The 21,631-nt window shown below is 33.9% G+C and overlaps 2 protein-coding genes and 1 pseudogene across 2 annotated transcripts; all 3 read right to left on the bottom strand.

The window, feature by feature from the left end:
• Window positions 1-7,269: 7,269 nt before the first annotated feature.
• Window positions 7,270-8,223, bottom strand: LOC116521371 (olfactory receptor 10A4-like). Its single transcript, XM_032236049.1, has one exon. The coding sequence runs from the start codon at window positions 8,221-8,223 to the stop codon at window positions 7,270-7,272; it is 954 nt and encodes a 317-aa protein (XP_032091940.1).
• Window positions 8,224-13,002: 4,779 nt separating this feature from the next.
• LOC116521370 lies at window positions 13,003-13,941 on the bottom strand (annotated as a pseudogene).
• A 2,607-nt stretch (window positions 13,942-16,548) lies between these two features.
• On the bottom strand, window positions 16,549-17,490 carry LOC116521369 (olfactory receptor 6C75-like). The gene has a single exon (XM_032236048.1). It carries the CDS (start codon window positions 17,488-17,490, stop codon window positions 16,549-16,551), a length of 942 nt encoding a protein of 313 aa, XP_032091939.1.
• Window positions 17,491-21,631: the final 4,141 nt, after the last annotated feature.

Genomic DNA, 21,631 nt, shown 5'->3' with positions numbered 1-21,631 from the left:
TTCATCCTATTATCATTGATAAATAATTATCTTCAGTACCAATAAATATTCTGTAGTTATAAGTTACCCAAATAAATTGTGGTGCAAAGTAATTTTAGTGCTGGAGAGCATTTACATACTGGAACTTTCAAGATAGAAGCACTATTTTAGTCTTCAATATGGATGTGGTTATAGTAGTACAGAAGATACTATGACATGAAAACAATGTCCTCAGAATTGAATGAGGAATTAGAAAGATTCTTCTAGTTATTACGGAGATTTTACTTGTAATGTGCCAAAAGATTATGATACTTATTTAGACCAAATTGCTTATTCATATTGACATGAATTCAGATATTTCTGCCCTAAAATCAACATCTTGATTACTTTTAATGTATATTTGTGATTGAAGAGTTGGAGAAGAAGGTGATACCAGAAGATGTGTCATCAATTGTCTACTATCCATCAGAACTATTTGAAGGACTGGAGGATGACATACAAGAAAGTCATTCTAATATGTTCATTTCTTCTTTAAACTCTCCAAACTCATCAAAAATAATTTTGTGATATAAGAGGATCATAATTTTATTTGCTAAGAGAGCAGAAGTGGAAAGTTATTGCTATAGGTCCTCACCACTTGTCCAGCAGTTAATGAGTTGGGAATGGAAACTGTAGTTGTAGCGAAAGTCAGATAAAGATGACAGCTAGAGATCTGAAAGAAATAAATTATGTATTCGCTGCAGTTATCTCCAGTTGTATAAAATTTCATCACATTTTTTGGCATACATTTTCACATAAATTCCATTTCTTGAGTAGCCATGAGTATCGGTGGGGCCAAGATACTCATTTATATTTTACCACCATGAAAACTGTTCTGATCCTGATTTTTATAATAAGCCTAAGTCAAATATTGGAGAGGACAATAGAATTTATGTACTGCTTCATTCCTCTAATTCAGTCATTAATTTCAGACATATTTTTTTGATAAAGTCATACTTTTACTTAATAATATTAGAAATGCCTGTGTACCATGTTTCATATAACTTAAATACAATTCAATATTGCAAATCTTGATGTATGAGAAATACATACATCTCAAAATGATAAACTTCAAGTGATATCTATAATAAATATTCACTCCATAAGTGGTGGAAAAAAACTGTAGAAGTGGAAGAGAAGGCATTGATCTTCAATAATAGAAATCCATTGAATTAATTTAATCATAGAATTGAAAGAATGTTGTAACTATAACTGGAAGGATATTTATACATATATTAATATTCAATGAAAGGTATTCTGCTGCTGTAGTTAAAGACAGTGGGCTGGAAATTGGGAAATCAGAAGTCATAGTTCTGTAGTCATCAAGAGTCTAGATTGACACAGAGCCAACCATGCAAACACACACATACATACATACATACACACACACAGACACACACACACACACCATTAAGTATTCCTAAAAATCTCTGAAATCAGCACAGAGTATTTCTAATAATTACCTTTACCTCCCTGTTTCTCAAACTGTAAATAAAGGGATTGACCATGGGGGTAAGAACAGAATATAGGAAAGATAGCTCTTATTCATATCTTTGAATCTGTCAATTGTTGGCATAATATAGACAAGCATTAAGGAGCCATAGAAAATGGAGACTACAGTGAGATGGGAAGAACAGATGGAAAACACCTTTTGTCTCCCATTCTTAGACTGAATTTTTATAATTGTTTGGATGATAAAAGCATAAGATGATAACAGTTATAAAAAATGTAGGTATAATTACTAGAGATGATGTTATCAATCACCCAAGTGTCACTGCAAGAAAGCCGTATTAAGGGTGTGAAATCACAAAATAAATGGTCAATTTTGTATTGTTTACAGAATATGAGTTGGGTCAACAAGGATGTCAAAACACTGATAAGCATAAATCCTGTTATCCATGACATTGAAACTAGCAAAACACATGTTTTGAAATTCATAAGTGTGACATAATGCAAGGGTCTACAAATGGCGAGATAAGAACTGGAGCAGCTGAATACTACCTCTGTTCCAGATGCTTTTCAGGGGCAGCCCCATGTAGAACACATTAGTCAAGAGGGGAGGTGACCAGGGCATGAATGACCATGATTAGAGATTGCTGCTCCAGGAAAGGCTCTAACTGGTGCATAACTCAAAGTTGTGAAAAGACCTTTGATCAGGAGTGATGGGTCCAGAAAAAAAACAAAATTAGGCATAGTAAAGTGGCAGTAACACATCACATGATCTTGAACTCTATTCCTCTATTCAAGACATGGCCAGCTTCAGTTCCCATCATGTATTTTTTTCAAAAAAAACTTCATAAACACTTTTCATGAATTACTAATTATAGAATATTTGAATATTTGATTGATTTTTTCCCCTATTTATAGCCCTATATTGATTATTAGCCTTTTATTTTTTTCTTTCACTGTTAGAAATAACATCTCACAGCAATGGATTGTGGTGGAACAGTGTTAGAATACAGTACTGCAGACTACTTCTGCTGACTGCCGGCTGCCAGCAGTTTGGCAGTTTGATTTTACTCAGTAAAAGATTTTTTTAAGTCTTTACTGTTCTTTATCAACATATTGATTCTTTAATCCTTATGTTGCCAAATCCTTGCTTCCTAAATACCCAATAAGCTGGTTTTAAATCAGCACTCCTGTATCATTCATTCTGTGCTAATTCTTGAGTGACTTGGCCAGTCACTCATTTCTTCCCACTCCTTGAAGAGCCAAACCCTTCTGGAAGTATTGGCAAGAATATAACAGGGATTAGTCCAGGCAAGGGAAGGCCACACTTGGAATACTGCATTCAGTTTTGGTTGCCATAACTCTAGAAAGAGTACAGAAAAGAACATCAAAGATGATTAGGGCAGTGGTGGGTTTCTAATTTTTTAGAACATATTCTGTAGGTGTGGCCTATTTTGTGGGTATGGCTTGGTGATCATGTGACCTGGTGGGAGTGGCCAACTTGTAAAATGTGGTGAAACTCATTTAACAATGCTCTTGCTTAGCAACCAAAATTTTGGACTTAATTGTGATCATAAGTTCTCTTTCTTTTTTCTTTCTTTCTTTCTTTCTTTCTTTCTTTCTTTCTTTCTTTCTTTCTTTCTTTCTTTCTTTCTTTTGTCTCTATCTCCCTCTCTCTTTCTTTCCTTTGTTCTTTTTCCCCTTCCTTCCTTCCTTCCTTCCTTCCTTCCTTCTTTCCTTGCATATTTCTTGTGTCTCTCCCCCCTTTGTTTGTACTTTCTTTCTTTCTTTCTTTCTTTCTTTCTTCTTTATTGTGTCTCTCTCTTCAACTTTCTTTCTCTTTTCTTATTTCTCTTTCTTTCTCTGTCTTTCTTTTTCTATCTTTGTCCCCCTTTTTTCTCTCTCTCTTCCTTCCCTTCTTTATCTCTTACTCTTTCTCTTTCTTCCTCTCTCTCACCTCCTTCTACCTCACACACAAACATACATTCCAGTTGGCAAAAATTTCTGTTTTGCCAGCTGTGAGGCTAGCAAAGAAGCCTTGTTTTCCCTGCCCTGGGGGGGAGTGTCAAGTGAGGGTCTTGTGATGGGTCATCTGTGAGTCATCAGTGAGACTTGTGATGGTTCTTGTGATAAGGAGATTACCTAAATCAGGATTGTTGGGAGGTTAACTGTTGGTGGGGGTAATTGTGTGGGTTGGTTGAGGGTCAGTGCTGTCTCTTGTTGGCTATGAGGTTGATTTGGATTCTGAATGATTGGTATGCTGGTTGTAGTTCAATGTGTCTGTTGATGGAATTGTTTGTGGAGTTCCAGGTTTCGATAAACTCACAAGCATGATGGGAGGTAATGTGGCTGGTGATTTTTGTGATGCTCCAAATGAACTGGTGCTGTTTGGTGTGGGTGTGGGTAAAAATTAAGGATTTTAGATCAAGGCATTTGACTGCCAGCTGATGTTCATGGATCCTAACTTTAATCGGCTTGATGTTAGTCCCATGAAGACTTGGTTGCAATGGTTAAAGTTAATTTTCTAGACAACATTGTTTCTTTTATCCTTCTGTATTTTGTCTTTGGTTCTGGATAATTCCTGGTGGAGTGTGGCTGTGAGTTGTGAGATTGTTATTCCAAGAAATTGGAGGATTGTTTTTATTTCTGACACTCCTTTTGTGTACAGTAGGGTTTGATGTCTACTGTGCAACACAAAAGGCAAAATGAAACAGTCGGCCAAAAAGAGAAAAGAGCACTAAGGAAGATGTAAGCATTGTCATTGTCATAGCTGTGTCCCAATATCTAAGGAGTTGCCATAAAGAAGAGGCAAGGCACCTGAATGAAAGTCAAGAACTAATGGATGGAAACTAATCAACCTAGAAACAACCTGGAATTAAGGCGAAATTTCTTGGCAGAATAATTAGTCAGTGGAATATCTTGCCTCCAGAAATTGTGAATGCTCCAACACAGGAAGTTTTAAAGAAAAGCTTGGGTAACAATTTGGATATAGGGTATAGGGTTTCCTGCCAGAGCTGGGAATTGAACTAGAACAGGGATATAAAACTCAAGGTCTGGGGGGATGAATCCAGCCCTTGGGGTGCTTAGATCTGTGGGACACTCTGGAAACAGTGAAGGACCTGCCTGCAGAACTTTTGTCAACAAAAAATTGAGTTTGGGAGCTCTGTATTTGTTGGCAGGAAAATTGGAAGCCCATTTTCACTGGCAGACTGCTCAGACCACCACAGGTACCCACAACATGAGTGACATCAAGCTGGCCACACCCACCATTCCAAACACCCCGGCACCCCCTAGGAACAACACAACATCTGATGCAGCTCTCATTGAAATTGAGTTTGACACCCCTGGACGAGAAGATTCTTCCAATACTTTTATTGTGTTATTCTGTTATTCTACCATTTTATGTCACTTCGGCTAACTAGCTTTTCTTGTCAATATAAATTTACTTATATTATTTAAGCATATAGTTTACATTCACTCAGTTTAATCGAGCTTCCTCTACAAAGATATCCTAACATTCAATATGGAATCAATATTTTTAAGAGCCTGATATTTAAAATTATCATTTGCCACCAATAGATGATCAATTGTAAGGAGAATATGGTGGCAACAGCTCTTATTATATTGAAGAATTAGAATCAAACCATTTGAAATACTTCTGAGGGTAAAAAAGGGAATGTTTTGTATTGCAGGCTACAGTTAGTTAAGTAAAGATATTATTTCCTGCTGTTGTTTTTAATGTAATAAAATCTATTGATGACAGTGCTGGCTCCGAGAAGCCCTCAAGGAATTGGTTGTGTTATTGTATTCTGATTCAGTGCTGAGTTACTGTATGCCATCCAGATTTCTTTATGTGCAATGCATGATAATTAAATGGATTTAGTCTCCCCTTCTTTTGCATGTCAGTGTCAAGGAGAGGAGAAAAATCTTCCAAATACAATGGCAAAGCAGGAATAGGGAGCATATAGATGCAAGACTCATGCTTCTGAAGGAAAAGTAATTATTTGAAAAAATAAATAAATTTGGAACTAAGATATATTGGTAAAAGACTAACATAAAAAAGATATAAAATATTTGATGAATAAAATTCAAGGGTGTGAATACATATCAAGAAAGTATAAAAAAGACCCATGGAATTTTTTTGTAACAACTCCAATTGAAATTTCTTTTGTTGAACAGAACAGAGATTATATTAATACTCGTCCACTTGAGGGAGATTTTATCTTATCTCATTCCAATGGCTACAACTAGATGAAGGCAATGTTATGACGATAAAGGCTCTATGATTCTACAAATTTGTGACTCATTCCTCATCTTCAACAGTTTGGATCACAATGAAAATCCTGTGTATTCCATATAGAAAAAAGAAAGGAAGGGAAGAATTCATTGTAGCCCAGAGCCTAGGGGTACAAAAAACAATCCTAAGCAATTTTAAAAAGATAATATTGGTGGGAGTAGACTGAGTCTCTAAGAGGATATCATTGCACAGACTTAGAAGAAGATATTTTCTGGGTCCTATACTATGACACTTTTTAATAGATAGGACATGGAAGATGTCTGCTGTAGCCAATATTCTCTCCATTCTGAACCACAACCTGAAACCCAAGTAATGTCTCCACCATTTTCCATAGAAAGGTGAAGTTGAAGCCTGGATAAAAATAAACATTAACCCTCAAAGAATTATTTGAGGGTGAATCTTCATTTGAATATTATGCTACCTGAAATAAATGTTCACATAGTCCTTTCCTTTATAAAGTGCACAAAACAATGCTGTAATCTGAACTTGAAGAGTTCCAAAGATATTGAGGAAACATATAACAGAAACAGAATTTTGTAACTTCTGTGCTTATTCGTGGAGTATAAATTAGCAGTTTGGGGAAATGAGATATATACAAATTATACTATGTAGAATAAATAATCACCATTCAATTTTTTTTTCTATTTATGTCTGGGTTCCCATGAACTATCAAAACATGATGGTACGGGCAAAGGTTCATTGCAGCAATATTCCACTTTCCCTTGGCCAGGCAAACAGCAGCAAGGAGCTTGATTTGAATGCTACATGTAATAAGGTGCATTTAATAAACTTCCAGCTGCCCTACTTTCATAGTGAGTTCTTCTTCTCATTTTTAATTTTTTTTAAACACATGTGGTTTAGTGTTCCATTTTTTTCCATGAACACGTTATTAATAAAATCTAGAATGGTTTCCTAGGTTTGGTGTTTGCAGAAGACAACTGAAATGGGGAAGTCGCTAGGTAACCCAATAAATATTATTGATTCAGAATTAAAGCTATCTTTTTCTTATATCATCCTAATTGTATTATTGTATTTATATAGCATGCTGTCTCCTGAAATTTGGTATATTAATTAAGATGGAAATACTTTCTAGTCTTAAAGTATTTCCATATTAATTAATCTAAGTTAAATGCTAATTAAATTGAAAATTCTGTGAATCACCTTAAAATTTATTTTTATAAAGGAAGTTTACTTAAGAACAAACGGATTAAGAAAATGCCTCTTTGTAGTTATGTCCAAATTTGAAACAACTCTAACTTAAATTACATTGGGACAAGTAGTTAACAAAAGAATTGTATACAAAGTTGTTGGCTAAGAAGTATTTCAGTTATGAAGATATATATGAAACATATTAAAACAATTTCTCAAACTACAATCATTTTTGCTCTATAAGATCTATTCAAGAGAGTTGCATTTAACCTGACATGTAAATATATATTATTCGGCATTTTAAAAATCTCATTATAAGGTCAGTAAAAGCATTTTTTGTCTTTATACCTAAAATGTTAGTAACTTTTAGGAAATATATTGAATATTTTCTTCACTGCTCCCTTTACTTCTTTGTTCCTTAAACTATAAACAATGGGATTGACCAAAGGAGTGAGTAGCGTGTAGAGCAGGGAGAACAGTTTTTTTGGGTTACTTAGTGAACTTAAGTTTGGTAAGACATAAACTATTATCAAGGAGCCATAGAAACAACCGACCACTGTGAGATGAGAGGAACAAGTTGAGAATGCCTTTTGTTTCCCTTTTATGGATGGGATTCTCAAAATGTTCTTAATTATGCAAATGTAAGATGTCAAAGTTATAATAAATGGAGCCAGAGTTCCTATGAAGGAGATAATGAAAGCTGTAATTTCCACCAGAGTGGTATCATCACACGAGAGCCTTATCAATGGGATCAAATCACAGAAAAAATGGTTGATTTTGTTGGGTCCACAGAAACTCAGTTTAGATACAAAGTATATGATAAAACTGATAAACAATGAACCACTTATCCATGACCCAATAATAAGCAGTATGCAACTTTTACTATCCATAAGCATTGTATAATGCAATGGTTTGCATATTGCTAAATAGCGGTCATAAGACATTACTGCCAGAAAATAGCATTCTGTAGTTGCAAGATACCCAAAGAAATAAAGTTGTGCAAAGCATCCTCTAATAGAAATAGTGCTATCTCCACTCAGAAACCTGACCAGAATCCTTGGCATGATGGTGCAACTGTAGCAAGTCTCTAGGCAGGATAGGTTTCCCAGAAAGAAATACATGGGTGTGTGAAGTTGTCGGTCAACAATCACTAAAAGAACAATAAGAATATTTCCAGTCATAGTTATAAGGTAGATGAGTAGAAAGAATGTAGAAAATAAAGGCTGAAATTCCCCAGTGTTGAAATCCAGAAGAATAAACATCATGGGAATTGTTTGATTTTCTCTGTCTGGATTACTTTTTACAGACATCTAAATAAAAATAAACAGTAACAACAAATTTAAATGGATTATTTTAAATTATCATTTTACTAGGATTTTTGCTTGTAAATGTGCAAAGTTAAGTTCGAAGTAGTCAATAGTAATACAGTTCATTATATTTTTATCTTAATATATTTCAACATATATACAGTTAATTAATTTTCTCATTTTTAACTTAGGTATGATGAGAATAAAAGCAGTTCTCTAAGGAACTCGTGCACTTAGCATATAGTTGAGGCCAAGGCCAAACAAAGAATGAATAAAGTGTATATTTAAAACAAATAATTGCTGGATCCAAGAATCACACACTGAATTTTAAAGTTAGGACAAAGATTATTTCCAAAATTTCATTTTACCATTTTCTGACTATTTCATAACAAAATATTTCAATTAAGAGATCATCAGGCATTTTTTTAAAATGTGCATATCGACATCTCCACTCATTTTAATTATATATCACACCTGAAAACATGTGAGACACTCAACTGTTGTTTTATTTATGCTAAAAACATTATAAATAATATTTTTTTAAATTAACCTTCCATATATATTACACTTATACCGATCTAAAATGATATGTGTATTTTAATTTCTGTAATTCCTAAAAATGATAAGAGAGCTGAATGTCATGTTCCTAGAAAGCATCCATCCTAAATACATAGATGACTGTTTTAATTATGTGTTGCTTAGAAGAATGTATGGGATCAATACATGGATAGGACATAATAAGAAATAATATTTATGTAGAGGACTATGTGAGAGATAAAATGATAAACTTTTAAAAGAATTTATCAATTAGATGTTTAGGAAAATGGATTCAAGTGATTATGATAAAAATACTATTTTATAATCCCTCCTCCAAATCTGCTGGCAAACTGTAGAGATATATAGCATTGTAATAACATTTCTTCTTTTACCTCTTGGCAATGCTTCCAATTGTTGAGATGGAAATCCTAGAGAGAAAAACGTGATTAAATAAGTAAATAAACAAATAAATTTAAGTGTTTTAAATTAAACAATCTCTTTCCTTTCCCTCTCCCTCCCTCCCTCCCTCTCTCTGTACAACTACCTTAAAATCAGTATACCCTAGAAAGTTATTAACTTGTTTTTTACCAACTATAAAATATTAAGATTATAGAAACAACTTTCAACACACTGCTGCTCACTACCGATGCTGTTGGAGCCCATTCTGTTAATATCCATTCTGTATTTAATGCTTCAGAACATCTATCCTGAATATTCTTTGAAAACATCCATTTTTAATGAGAATGTGGATGAGGATATTTCTGTAAACTGAATAACATTCATTTATGTTTTATCTCAGCACACATATCAATTAATCTTAAAAAAACTTGGGAAACTCCCATATCATTAGTGCTAACTCCCAATGGTTTCATTAAATCAAAAGCCATGAAATGCCTGCCTAAAAATAAATGGTTCATCCATTTATCATACTTGTATATACGTATCTGTATTTGCTATCTATTTTATTTTGTCTTATTTGTATTTCCTCAGATATGTCTCTGCATAGGAATTTGTAATCCAGGTGCCCTAAGATAAACACAGGTGTAAGAAGGGTGTTCATGGCTATATACCTAGCTTCTTGGGCCTCTCTCCATTTCTAATACATTTGATATTCAAAAGAGCAGATTATTCTTCCAAACATACTATTTCCATTTGTTATGCTTTGCTCATCATCAATTGCTATGGAGGAAAAATAACATCAAGATGTCTAAATCTTAATTTTTGGAACAGAAAAAAAATGAATAAGTTTTTAACATCATAATTGCATTCTATAAAACTTCAAAGATCACTTATTTCTGTATGTACAAATTTTCTGTATACTAAAGGCACAAGATAAAAGCATAATTTATTAAATCAATACTGAAGCTGAAATTGTATAGAGCCGTGATAGCACAGTGGTTAGAATGCAATATTGCAGGCTAATTCAACTCATTGATAGGAGTTCAAGGTTAATTCAGTCTTTTATCCTTCCAAGCTCAGTAAAACAAAGACCCAGAGTGTTGGAGGGAAAATCCTGACTCTTTAAACAGCTTAGAGAAGTAAAGCACTCTGAAGCAGTATATAAATCTAAATTCTGTTGCTATTGCTATATGTATTTACTCTATTTTAGCTACATTAGTCTTTGGCATACAACCATAATAGAGCCTACCCTTTACTATCATACATTGTGATGGTTGTAAAATAAATTGGTTACATAATTGACTCAATTTCATGACTTTTTCTGGGCGCTTAAGCAAGCACAGGGTTCATAAAGCAAATACCACAGTCATTAAGCCAATATCATGTTCATTAAGAAGACCAACAATTCACTATGGGTGTGGGATTGCCAAGAACTGGAAGTAAATGCCCTTTTTGGGGGGAAAGCCCAAATGTGGTCACATAACCTCAGGATGCTGCAAATGGCTGTGTTGCTTGGTTTCTGAAGTTCAGTCACATGACTGCAGAGGGAGCCTAACCATCCAAACTTCAAATGCAGGTCATAACCCAAATTATTTGGTATTCAGATATCAATAGATCACAATTCTAAGATGCTCTTTCACCATATATGTGAAGATATGACAATATGTGACTATTTAATTTTGCATGCCATTCTCAGATACATTAATATCCAAATAAACATTATAAAAAACAACAACAATTCACTATCTGTTTATTTTGTGTTGTATTTAACTTTTTATAAAAGAAATCACAAACCTTAAGTATCCATATATTTTAATGATATTTGTATTACCTGAATTCCTATATTTACATATTTGTAGTGAAGAGTATTAAGTAGTTTGAAATATACATGAATAGGAAAAAAAAATCTTAATCCAGAATCATAGAACATTTCTAGCATGAAATCCAATATACAAGCATTTCTACCCCCACCTGTTTTATAGAATGTTAAAAACTGGGCAGATAACAGAATAACAAAGAGTCGGAATTGACCTTGGAAGTCCTCTACTCCAACCCACTTGAAAGCTCTTTGTGCAGCCTCTTTGAATTCTTTGTTCCTTTGATATATTTGTTAAGACATACGTGGTTATTAAGGAACCATAAAAATAGAAAACCACTGAAAATAGCAACTAAAGGTTGTCTAAATCACAGAAAAAAATGGTTAAATCTGTTGGGACGACAAAACTTACCTGATATACAAGAAAATAATATGTATACATTTAAGAGTATTATGGACGTTCCACTTAAAAGAAGGATGAAATTTTATTCATCAACTCTCCAGATTAGGTCTAAGTTGAAAACCAAAGCCAATATTACTTTATATATGTAAAGTTATAGTAAAATAATATTGCAAGTCTGAATATGTGTCTCCACTTTCTCCCTTTTTTTTCATAAGAACTAGGGGGGGGGGGTTGTCATTCTCAAATTACATGTTTACCCCAAACTTAGATTTCACTTATTTCATTGTTGTCTTGGTTGTGGCTCTTCTTCCTGTTCTTCAAGATTATTCCTTCATTCTATTATCATTGATAAATAATGATCTTCAGTACCAATAAATATTCTGTAGTTACAAGATACCCAAATAAATTGTTGTGCAAAGCAATGTTAGTGCTGGAGAGCATTCACATAATGGAACTTTCAAGATAGCAGCACTATTTTAGTCTTCAATATGGATGTGGTTATAGTAGTACAGAAGATACTATGACATGAAAACAATGTCCTCAGAATTGAATGAGGAATTAGAAAGATTCTTCTAGTTATTACGGAGATTTTACTTGTAATGTGCCAAAAGATTATGATACTTATTTAGACCAAATTGCTTATTCCTATTGCCATGCATTCAGATATTTCTGTCCTAAAATTAACATCTTGATTACTTCTAATGTATATTTGTGATTGAAGAGTTTGAGAAGAAGTTGATACCAGAAGAGGTGTCATCAATTGTCTACAATCCATCAAAACTATTTGAAGGGCTGAAGGGAAGATTCAGTTGCTGTGGAGGATGACATACCAGAAAGTCATCCTAATATGTTCATTTCTTCTTTAAACTCTCCAAACTCATCAAAAATATTTTTTTGAGATAAGAGAATCATAATTTTATTTGCCAAGAGAGCAGAAGTGGAAAGTTATTGTTATAGATCCTCACCACTTGCCCAGCAGTTAATGAGTTGGGAATTGAAACTGTAGTTGTAGTGAAAATAAGATGAAGATGACAGCTAGAGATCTGAGAGAAACAAATTATGTATTGGCTGCAGTTATCTCCAGTTGTATCAAATTTCATCACATTTTTTGGCATACATTTTCACATAAATTCCATTTCTTGAGTAGCCATGAGTATCGGTGGGGCCAAGATATGCTCATTTATATTTTACCACCATGAAAACTAACTTAAATACAATTCAATATTGTAAATCTTGATGTATGAGAACTACAAACATCTCAAAATGATAAACTTCAAGTGATATCTATACTAAATATTCACTCCATAAGTGGTGAAAAAAACTGTAGAAGTGGAAGAGAAGGCATTGATCTTCAATAATAGAAATCCATTGAATTAATTTAATCATAGAATTGAAAGAATGTTGTAACTATAACTGGAAGGATATTTATACATATATTAATATTCAATGAAAGGTATTCTGCTGCTGTAGTTAAAGACAGTGGGCTGGAAATTGGGAAATCAGAAGTCATAGTTCTGTAGTCATCAAGAGTCTAGATTGACACAGAGCCAACCATGCAAACACACACATACATACACACACACACACACACACACACACCATTAAGTATTCCTAAAAATCTCTGAAATCAGCACAGAGTATTTCTAATAATTACCTTTACCTCCCTGTTTCTCAAACTGTAAATAAAGGGATTGACCATGGGGGTAAGAACAGAATATAGGAAAGATAAGCTCTTATTCATATCTTTGAATCTGTCAATTGTTGGCATAATGTAGACAAGCATTAAGGAGCCATAGAAAATGGAGACTACAGTGAGATGGGAAGAACAGATGGAAAACGCCTTTTGTCTTCCATTCTCAGACTGAATTTTCATAATTGTTTGGATGATAAAAGCATAAGATGTAACAGTTATAAAAAATGTAGGTATAATTCCTAGAGATGATGTTATCAAAGCAACACTTTCAATCACCCAAGTGTCACTGCAAGAAAGCCGTATTTAAGGGGTGAAATCACAAAAGAAATGGTCAATTTTGTATTGATTACAGAATGTGAGTTGGGTCAACAAGGATGTCAAAACACTGATAAGCATAAATCCTGTTATCCATGATATTGAAACCAGCAAAACACATGTTTTGAAATTCATAAGTGTGACATAATGCAAGGGTCTACAAATGGCTAGATAACGGTCATATGACATTGCCGCCAAAAGGTAACATTCTGTAGCTGCTAGAGTACAGAAAATATGCATTTGTAAAATACAACCCCAAAGAGAAATTGTCTTGTTTCTTGTAAGAAAACTGGTCATCATTTTGGGTAATATAGTTGTGCTGTAGCAGATTTCCAAGAAAGAGAGATTTGAAATAAAGAAATACATGGGAGTGTGCAGACGTTTCTCTGCCACAACCAGTGTGATGATGAGAATGTTTCCAGATACAGTTAAAATATAAATAATCAGAAATAGCACAAAGAGGAGTGTGTTTAGGTTCTTGGTGTTCCCAAATCCAAGAAGGATGAACTCTCCGATGACTGTTGCATTCTGCTTCTCTGAAGGCTTCAAATGCTTCATCTAATAATTCACACATCAGATGTTGAGGAACTGTGAATTAAGGACCCATGTTTCTTGCTCTATTGTATGAAATAAAAAACTTTTGTTAAATATGCATACATTGCTAGATATATACAGTGGATATTAAGGATGGTGCATAATAGATAAAGAGACAGACAAGTAAACTATTATTAAATGATATTTAATCAAGGCCTATTAAAATCTTATAAAATGCATAGTCATGACTAAGCCTGATATCCTTGTTTGATTTTTTTCTAAATCTAATTAATGAATGAACTAATTTTGCAAATTGTAAAGTGCATCTAATACACTCTAATTTTTAAAATTATAGTCTAATACACATCAAACCTTCGCTAAAGATATTATATTACAATTTTGAGAAAGTTTTAATTTAGCAATTAGGCACCAAATTTAGATTAACATGCTAGTAATAATCTTTTTTTAAAAAAATATTTATTTATTTGTCAAATTTCTATGCCATCCATCTCACCTAAGTAACTCTATACCATAAAATAATATAAGAACAATACTAAAAACAGATTGTTAAAAAAAACTTTTCTATCTTCTAAACTGTAAACAACGTACTTAACGATTAATGTTCTAAAGTCCAGTTGCAGCAGTCAAGGTGACACAAAAAGGAAGTCTTCCAAGGTTGTGAAATTTAAAAAGAAACAATCAATGTTCAATTGGCTGTAGATAAATATTATTTATATCACTTTGTATTCTCAATGGTATAAAATAAAGATCAAAACAAGCAGAATAGCCCCAAGGAGGTGATAATTGGCCTAGCAGAAATGAAGGTTTGAATGGGGTGAGTTAGAGAAGGATTTTCCTTTTAGTTCTCTCCCTCACTCTCTTTTTCGTTTTTTCAGTTACTGCTAGTTAGAGAGGATGTTTCTTTATTAATGGAATTAGCAGCACTATAGGAGCTTATTCAAAAAAAATGTTAGATAATTCTTCTTTTTGGAAATTCTGAGAGACAACATTTAAAAAAAAATATTTTCTTCGTTTGAATTTTACTATTCATACTTTTTGTATTTTTAAATACAACACAAGACAATAAAATGTAAAGATTACACAGTGGTGATAATCTAAAAGCTACAGACCAGGAGAGAAAATCACTATTAATATTCATGCCTCAGTATGAAACACTATTAATGCCTCACATTGAGGCATTATTATTTTTTGCTTCTCTGTCATAATCAATGTGATGATGATCAAAATTATAAATTTATATTGCAAGGAAATTCACTGTACTTTTTTTTCATTTATGCATTTTTGAGTGTGTAAGATGCAGAAAAAAAGTGGGTGGAAATGTCTGTGTGTCTTATACAGTAAATTTTGCTAAAGCCCCGCCTCCCACTGGTCTCACCCTTTGACCTCTACCTTCCAGCAATTTGCCTCCTTGCAGCAAACAGCAAACATATATCATGGAACATTTCTGAATAATTCTGAATAACTTCTGTATGAACAAATTTCAAATAGTAGCTACAGTATAATATCCCCTCTAATCAAATATTTTTTTCTTCCTAAGCAGCTTCAAAATTTCATCAGTGTCCAAAATGAACTGAATGATATAATATATGTCTGGTATACCAACTCACAACAGAGAAAAAAGCTGACAGCTCTTGACCATGATTTTATATATATATCCCATTATTATAGCTTGTCAGAGTTCTTTTGTTGGTATCTAAAGTGCTTGCTACCTTCCAACTCTTTGTCATTTGTACTTGCATTATCATATTTTTGTATCTAATTGCAGGGTTTTTCCCAGTACAAATCAAAATGAACACCTGTGATTACAGGTTCATGTGCTCCAGGTTAACCTCCACAAACTTCTTGGCTGCTATTGAATATCACTTGCCTAATTCAACAATAATAAAAATAAAATAATAAAAATAAAATAATACATTAAAAACAAAAAAACCCTAACCATGTCTTTATTGAACTTTGATTGCCATTTTCCTCCTTCTGTCAGTTGTTCCATCAGCATGTCCATTATATAGAAAGGAAAGCAGTTGTCAGTTAAAAATTAAGAGAGGCCATCAGGAGGTAAATTGTTCAAAGTAGGTTTTTGATAGTCTGCACCTTGGACTGAAAACTGGCAAATCACTGCTGTAACATTTCAATCCAGCAGAATTTTCTTAAACCAGTTTAGAATCCAATTCTAAAGCTTTAAGAGCAAAAAACAAAACAAAACAAAATAAATACATTGATAATCAGGTAGGATACCCAATAATGTAGGAAGGATGCTAGTATTACTTTGATATCATGTACAATAGATGCAGTTTTCGATGATATATAATCAATGAAGGTAGAACCTGTTAATCATGAATACTTTATAATGTAATGGTTTGAAATTAACAAACCACAAAACTTTACTGTTAAAAAGTGACATCCCATGAACCAAAGGAACCAAAAGAGGCACAACTGGATTCAATAGATATTTAGTGAATATTTATTTATCTGGCAGTAATTACATTAATATATTCATGACTAAGGGAAAATTGTTTCTAGAAATTATTTGAAATAAAATGATTGAATATCTACAAAGGAAATATATTCAAACTGTATCTCTTGATGTTAATTAGAGTAAAAAAAAATCCCTTATTTGAAGAATTCTTTTCTAATGATTTTTTTTATGTCTTTATTTCGTAGAGTGTAAATGAAAGGATTGACAATGGGGGTAAGAATTGTATATACAAAAGAAAATCCCTTTTTCATATCTTCAAATTTTCCAGTGGTTGGCAAAATGTAAACAAACATTAAGGATCCATAAAAAATAGAAACTACAGTAAGATGAGAAGAACAAGTGGAAAATGCCCTTTTTCTCCCATCCAGAGATGGGATTTTTAGAATTGCTCTAATAATTAGGACATAGGATGAAATCGTTATGAAAAATGTAGATAAAAGTCCTACAGATGATGTTATCAAAGCAACATTTTCAATCATCCGAGTGTCACTGCAAGAAAGTCTTACCAGGGGTGTGAAATCACAAAAGAAATGGTCAATTTTGTACTGACTACAGAAGGTGAGTTGTGTCAACAAGGATGTTAAAATTGTGATGAGTAATGAACCATTTATCCAAGATATTGTAACTAGCAAGATACATGTTTTGCTGTTCATAATAAGGACATAATGCAAGGGTCTGCATATAGCTAGATAACGATCATATGACATTGCTGCTAAGAGGTAACACTCTGTAGCTCCCAGAGTACAAAAGAAATGCATTTGTAAAATGCAACCCCAAAGAGAAATTGTTTTCTTTCCAGAAAGAAAAGTGGCCATCATTTTAGGTATTATAACTGAGGTGTAGCAGATCTCCAAGTAGGAGAGATTAGAAAGGAAGAAGTACATAGGGGTTTGGAGATGCTTTTCCATCACAACCAATGTAATTATGAGAAGGTTTCCAGATAATGTTACAGTATAAATTATTAGAAATAATATGAAGAGGAGAGGATTAAACTTTTTAGTGTTCCCAAATCCAAGAAGGATAAACTCTTTTATCGTTGATGTGTTCTGCCATTCTGAAGACTTTTCAAGCAGCATCTATTAATACGGCATCAAGCAGTCATTATCTGGAAGTATATGGAACAAATAAGTGTATTGAAATATCTGTCAGGTTTATATAAAGTCAGAACTTGTTTAATTCTATGAAACAATTTGCACACATTTTCTTCCTTTCATGATTTGTAGCAAAATTTACATGGATTCCAACAAAAAAAGGTAAGATATTCATATGAGGACAATTGAAATTATAGTGAGGACTACATTGATTTCTTTGTGGGGAAGTATTTTCCCCAAATGGAATTAGTAGACTAGATTATTTACAAATTACATATATGTTGGGTTTAAATGGGAAAAAAGTATTATTGCAATATATGCTAGTAACATTAACAATAAATAATATACAAATATATGCTAGTGACATAATGATAATTAACAGACATGAAAACCATTAATTTCATTGCAAATATTGCTGTTTACAAATTGAATATTTAAATAATAATTTAAATTCAAGTATTATTTCTGCTTATAGAAAATACTAATAATGAAATGAAAAACACATAAGCAGAATACCTAGATTCTGGTTCTCAAATGATGTTCCAATGTCCCAGTTTATGTTTAAATTTGTATTCAAGGATGTGACATTTTAAAAGAAAGAAGCAGTGTTTTATTAAATTTTGTTCAGCTATCTTTTTGTTCACCTGTTGCATCCCTCTTTTGTTCTCAATGGTATGAAATTATATTAAGTGCAAAGCAACCAGAATAGTCCCAAGAGGGGGGGAAATGCTTTTAGAAGATAATTGGCCTCATGGAAATAAAGTTTTGCAGAGAGACAGTCAGAGAGAGAGAGAGAGAGAGAGAAAGAGAGTTGGGGGTGGGGTAACACATAAGATTAAAAAAAAAAAATCTAATGGTATAATTTTCCAGGAAACTTGACCAACTTCTGATAATATGAAGAATTATCTGCTAAGTTTTAGAACCTAATCTTCCTCAGCACATAAACAAAAAGCAGGCCACAGAAGGGCTTAATATAACTGTAAGGAAATATTTAGGTTGGCAGTGCAGAAGTTGACTCATATGTCATTCCCATTTTCTAGTGATTAAATTAAACCATAGTTTTCTCCTTAGTTCTAGGTTGCATGTTTCCTTAATTAGTTTACATCCATTGCTTTTTGTAATTCCTTTATTTGCTTTATTGACCCCTATATCTTGAAGAAACCACTCAGAAATTGGAACACATATATCATCCCTAATTTATTTATTTACTATTTATTTAGAAAATTTATATTGCTATCTACTCATACATGGTGACTCAAGACAGCTCACAAGAACATACAAGCACTATATAAAATAAATAATAAATAAAAAATAAAATAATAACCCTTTCCGTCCCTTCCCAATGATAATACACATTCAGCCATTTAATGGGCTCCATCTCACTCTCAGTTCCTCAGCCCCCAGTTCTCCAAACTAAACCACATTTTCAAAGCCTTCCAAAGAATGTTACCGGGGTATGGGGGCAGTTTAATCTCTGGAAGGATGATTTCCAGATGTATCTTCTTAGGGGATGGGACATTCCTTGCTTCCCTGTTCTAGAGGGTCAAGTAGATGTGACCAGATGATACCCAGATGATCTGGACCCAAGCCATGAAGTGCTTTAAAGATGACAACCAGCACCTTGAATTGCACCCAGAAGGTGAAATAGACAACCAATGCAGCTCCTGCAGGAAAGATGTTACATGTGCACACTGAGGTCTGCACAAAACTATGGGCTGCTGTATTTTGCACCAACTGGAGCTTCCAGATCAATAATGGGATTCACTTACCTTCACTACCGGTTCGCAAATGTGAGCACACTCGCTTTGCTCGCATGTGTAGAAGATCATGCATTATGTCGGGGCAGGTGGGAGGAGCCTCCCACAGCTCCTGCTACCAGTTCCCCTGAACTGGAGAGGACCAGCTGAATACTACCTCTGTTCCAGATGCTTTTCAGGGGCAGCCCCATGTAGAACACATTAGTCAAGACAGGAGGTGACCAGGGCATGAATGACCATGATTAGAGATTGCTGCTCCAGGAAAGGCTATATCTGGTGCATAACTCAAAGTTGTGAAAAGACCTTCGATCAGGAGTCATGGGTCCAGGAAAAAAAACAAAATTAGGCATAGTAAAGTGGCAGTAACACATCACATGATCTTGATTCTATTCCTCTATTAATGCAGCATTGGCTTTTTGGCCAGTTGCAGTACTAAAAGGAATATGAATACCAGCAATACACTGGCTCATTTTCAAGTGATTATAAGGTAGGGCTTCAAGATCATTAACACTGTTATGGCTACTGAGCCAGGCACTATCTGTTCTATACTTGTGCATTTAGTCTTTTTTGCCTAAGTGTAAAATTTTACTTTTCTCACCATTGCGTTGCATTTTGTTAAATAGGGCCCAGTGTTGAAATATATCAAAATCTTTCTTGACCTTGAGCCTATCTTCTGGAGTGTTGGATATTCCTGCCAATTTAGTATTGTCTGAAATTTGATGATTTCCCTTAAATCATTTATATAGATGGTGAAGAGTACTGGTCCTAAGACAGAGCCTTGGGTTACTGTGCAGCCTCCCTCCCTCTATATAGATGCAGTTCCATTAAGGACTACACATTGAATATTGTTGGTCAACCAGTCACTAATCCCTCTGCTGTTATTGGCTTCTAACTCATTTTTTTTCTATTTTATCAACTAGTAGGTTGTGGTTTACTTTATAAAATACTTTGTTGAAGTCCAAATAAATTATTTCCATAGCATTTTGCTGGTCCACAAATTTAGTCATTTTGTCAAAGAAAACACTAAAATTTGCCTGGTGTGATCTGTTTCTGACAAATCCATGTAGACTTCTGGGTATAATGTTTGTCTTTAGGTATCCACACATTGCTTGATTATGTTTTCCAGAATCTTCCGAAGTATTATATAAGATAGGTCTGTAGTGGATCAATATATTTTTTTAAGATAGAGAGTATGTCAGTTCTTTTCAAGTCCTCAGATATTCCCTGGTGCTCCAGGATCTTTAAAAAATATAGTTCAATGGTTTTAAGATCATGTCTGCTAGTTCTTTCAGAATCCTTGTATGTAAGCCATCTGCACCTGGTGATTTGAATCATCTAGAATGTATAGGTGTTTTCTTACCATTTTCTTTCTTATTTTGACTTGCATTCCTAATCTGCCTTTTCAGTACTACTTTTGATAGGTTGTTCTACTTTTTTTCTTTTGCATTAAGACAGTTGTAAAGAATGAAATTCCTCTTTCTTCCTGCTGTCCATCCCTTCTTTGCCATCTTCCCCCTTTAGTAGACCAATTGTTTCCTTGGCTTTTTTCTTATTTTTCAATGTTGAAAGAAACTTTTAAAATTAGTTTGGACATTTGTTGTTCATTCTGAGTCTTAGCTTTTCTGAACTCATCTTTGCAAATTCGGGCTATATACTGGTATTCTGCTTTAGTTATGTGTCCATCCTTCCATTTTTTATACTTCATCCTTTTTGTCTTTTAGTTTATCAGAAAGCTTTTTATGCAACCATGCTTGTTTCTTCTTTGATTTCTTATTTTTCTTTTCAGAAGTATTGTGGAGGACTGGACTTTTATAATTACATTTCTCTGAGCTCCCCAAGCTTCTTGAGTTGTTTTTCTCTTTAAGATTTCATTTATAGAATCCAGTAACATGTGGTGAGTTTTATGGCTGGTGAGGCAGCTTTTTAGACTTGTGGACTTCAACTCCCAAAATTCCACAGCCAGGCATGCTCAGTTCCGATTTAAAGTGACAGCATTTTCCCCCTTGCAAAATAAGTTTTCACATTCTTTTTCTTCTCCTTCCCCGTCCTTCCTCCCTCTCTCCCTCCCTCCCCCCTCTCTCAAACAGACACACGCACACAGAGAACTTGGATCCCTCTCTCACTCACTCACTCACTCACTCTCAAACAAACACAAACACAGAAGTTGGATTGGATATATTTTACAAAGGCTTGAAAGCAGCTCCTCTGCCATACCCTCCCTTCCCCTGCTGCCTTCAGATCAGAGCCTTTGATTGCAGGTGAATCACGTTGCCTTTTCAGTGAAGCTGGGCTTATATACTTTTATCCAGCTCTCTCTCTCTCTCTCTCGCTCTGTGTGTGTGTGTGTGTGTGTGTGTGTTTGAAAAGGC

This window comes from Thamnophis elegans, chromosome Z, assembly GCF_009769535.1.
Source record: "Thamnophis elegans isolate rThaEle1 chromosome Z, rThaEle1.pri, whole genome shotgun sequence".
In the NCBI taxonomy this organism is placed as follows: domain Eukaryota; kingdom Metazoa; phylum Chordata; class Lepidosauria; order Squamata; family Colubridae; genus Thamnophis; species Thamnophis elegans.
This window is presented reverse-complemented; position numbering and strand designations above follow the sequence as displayed.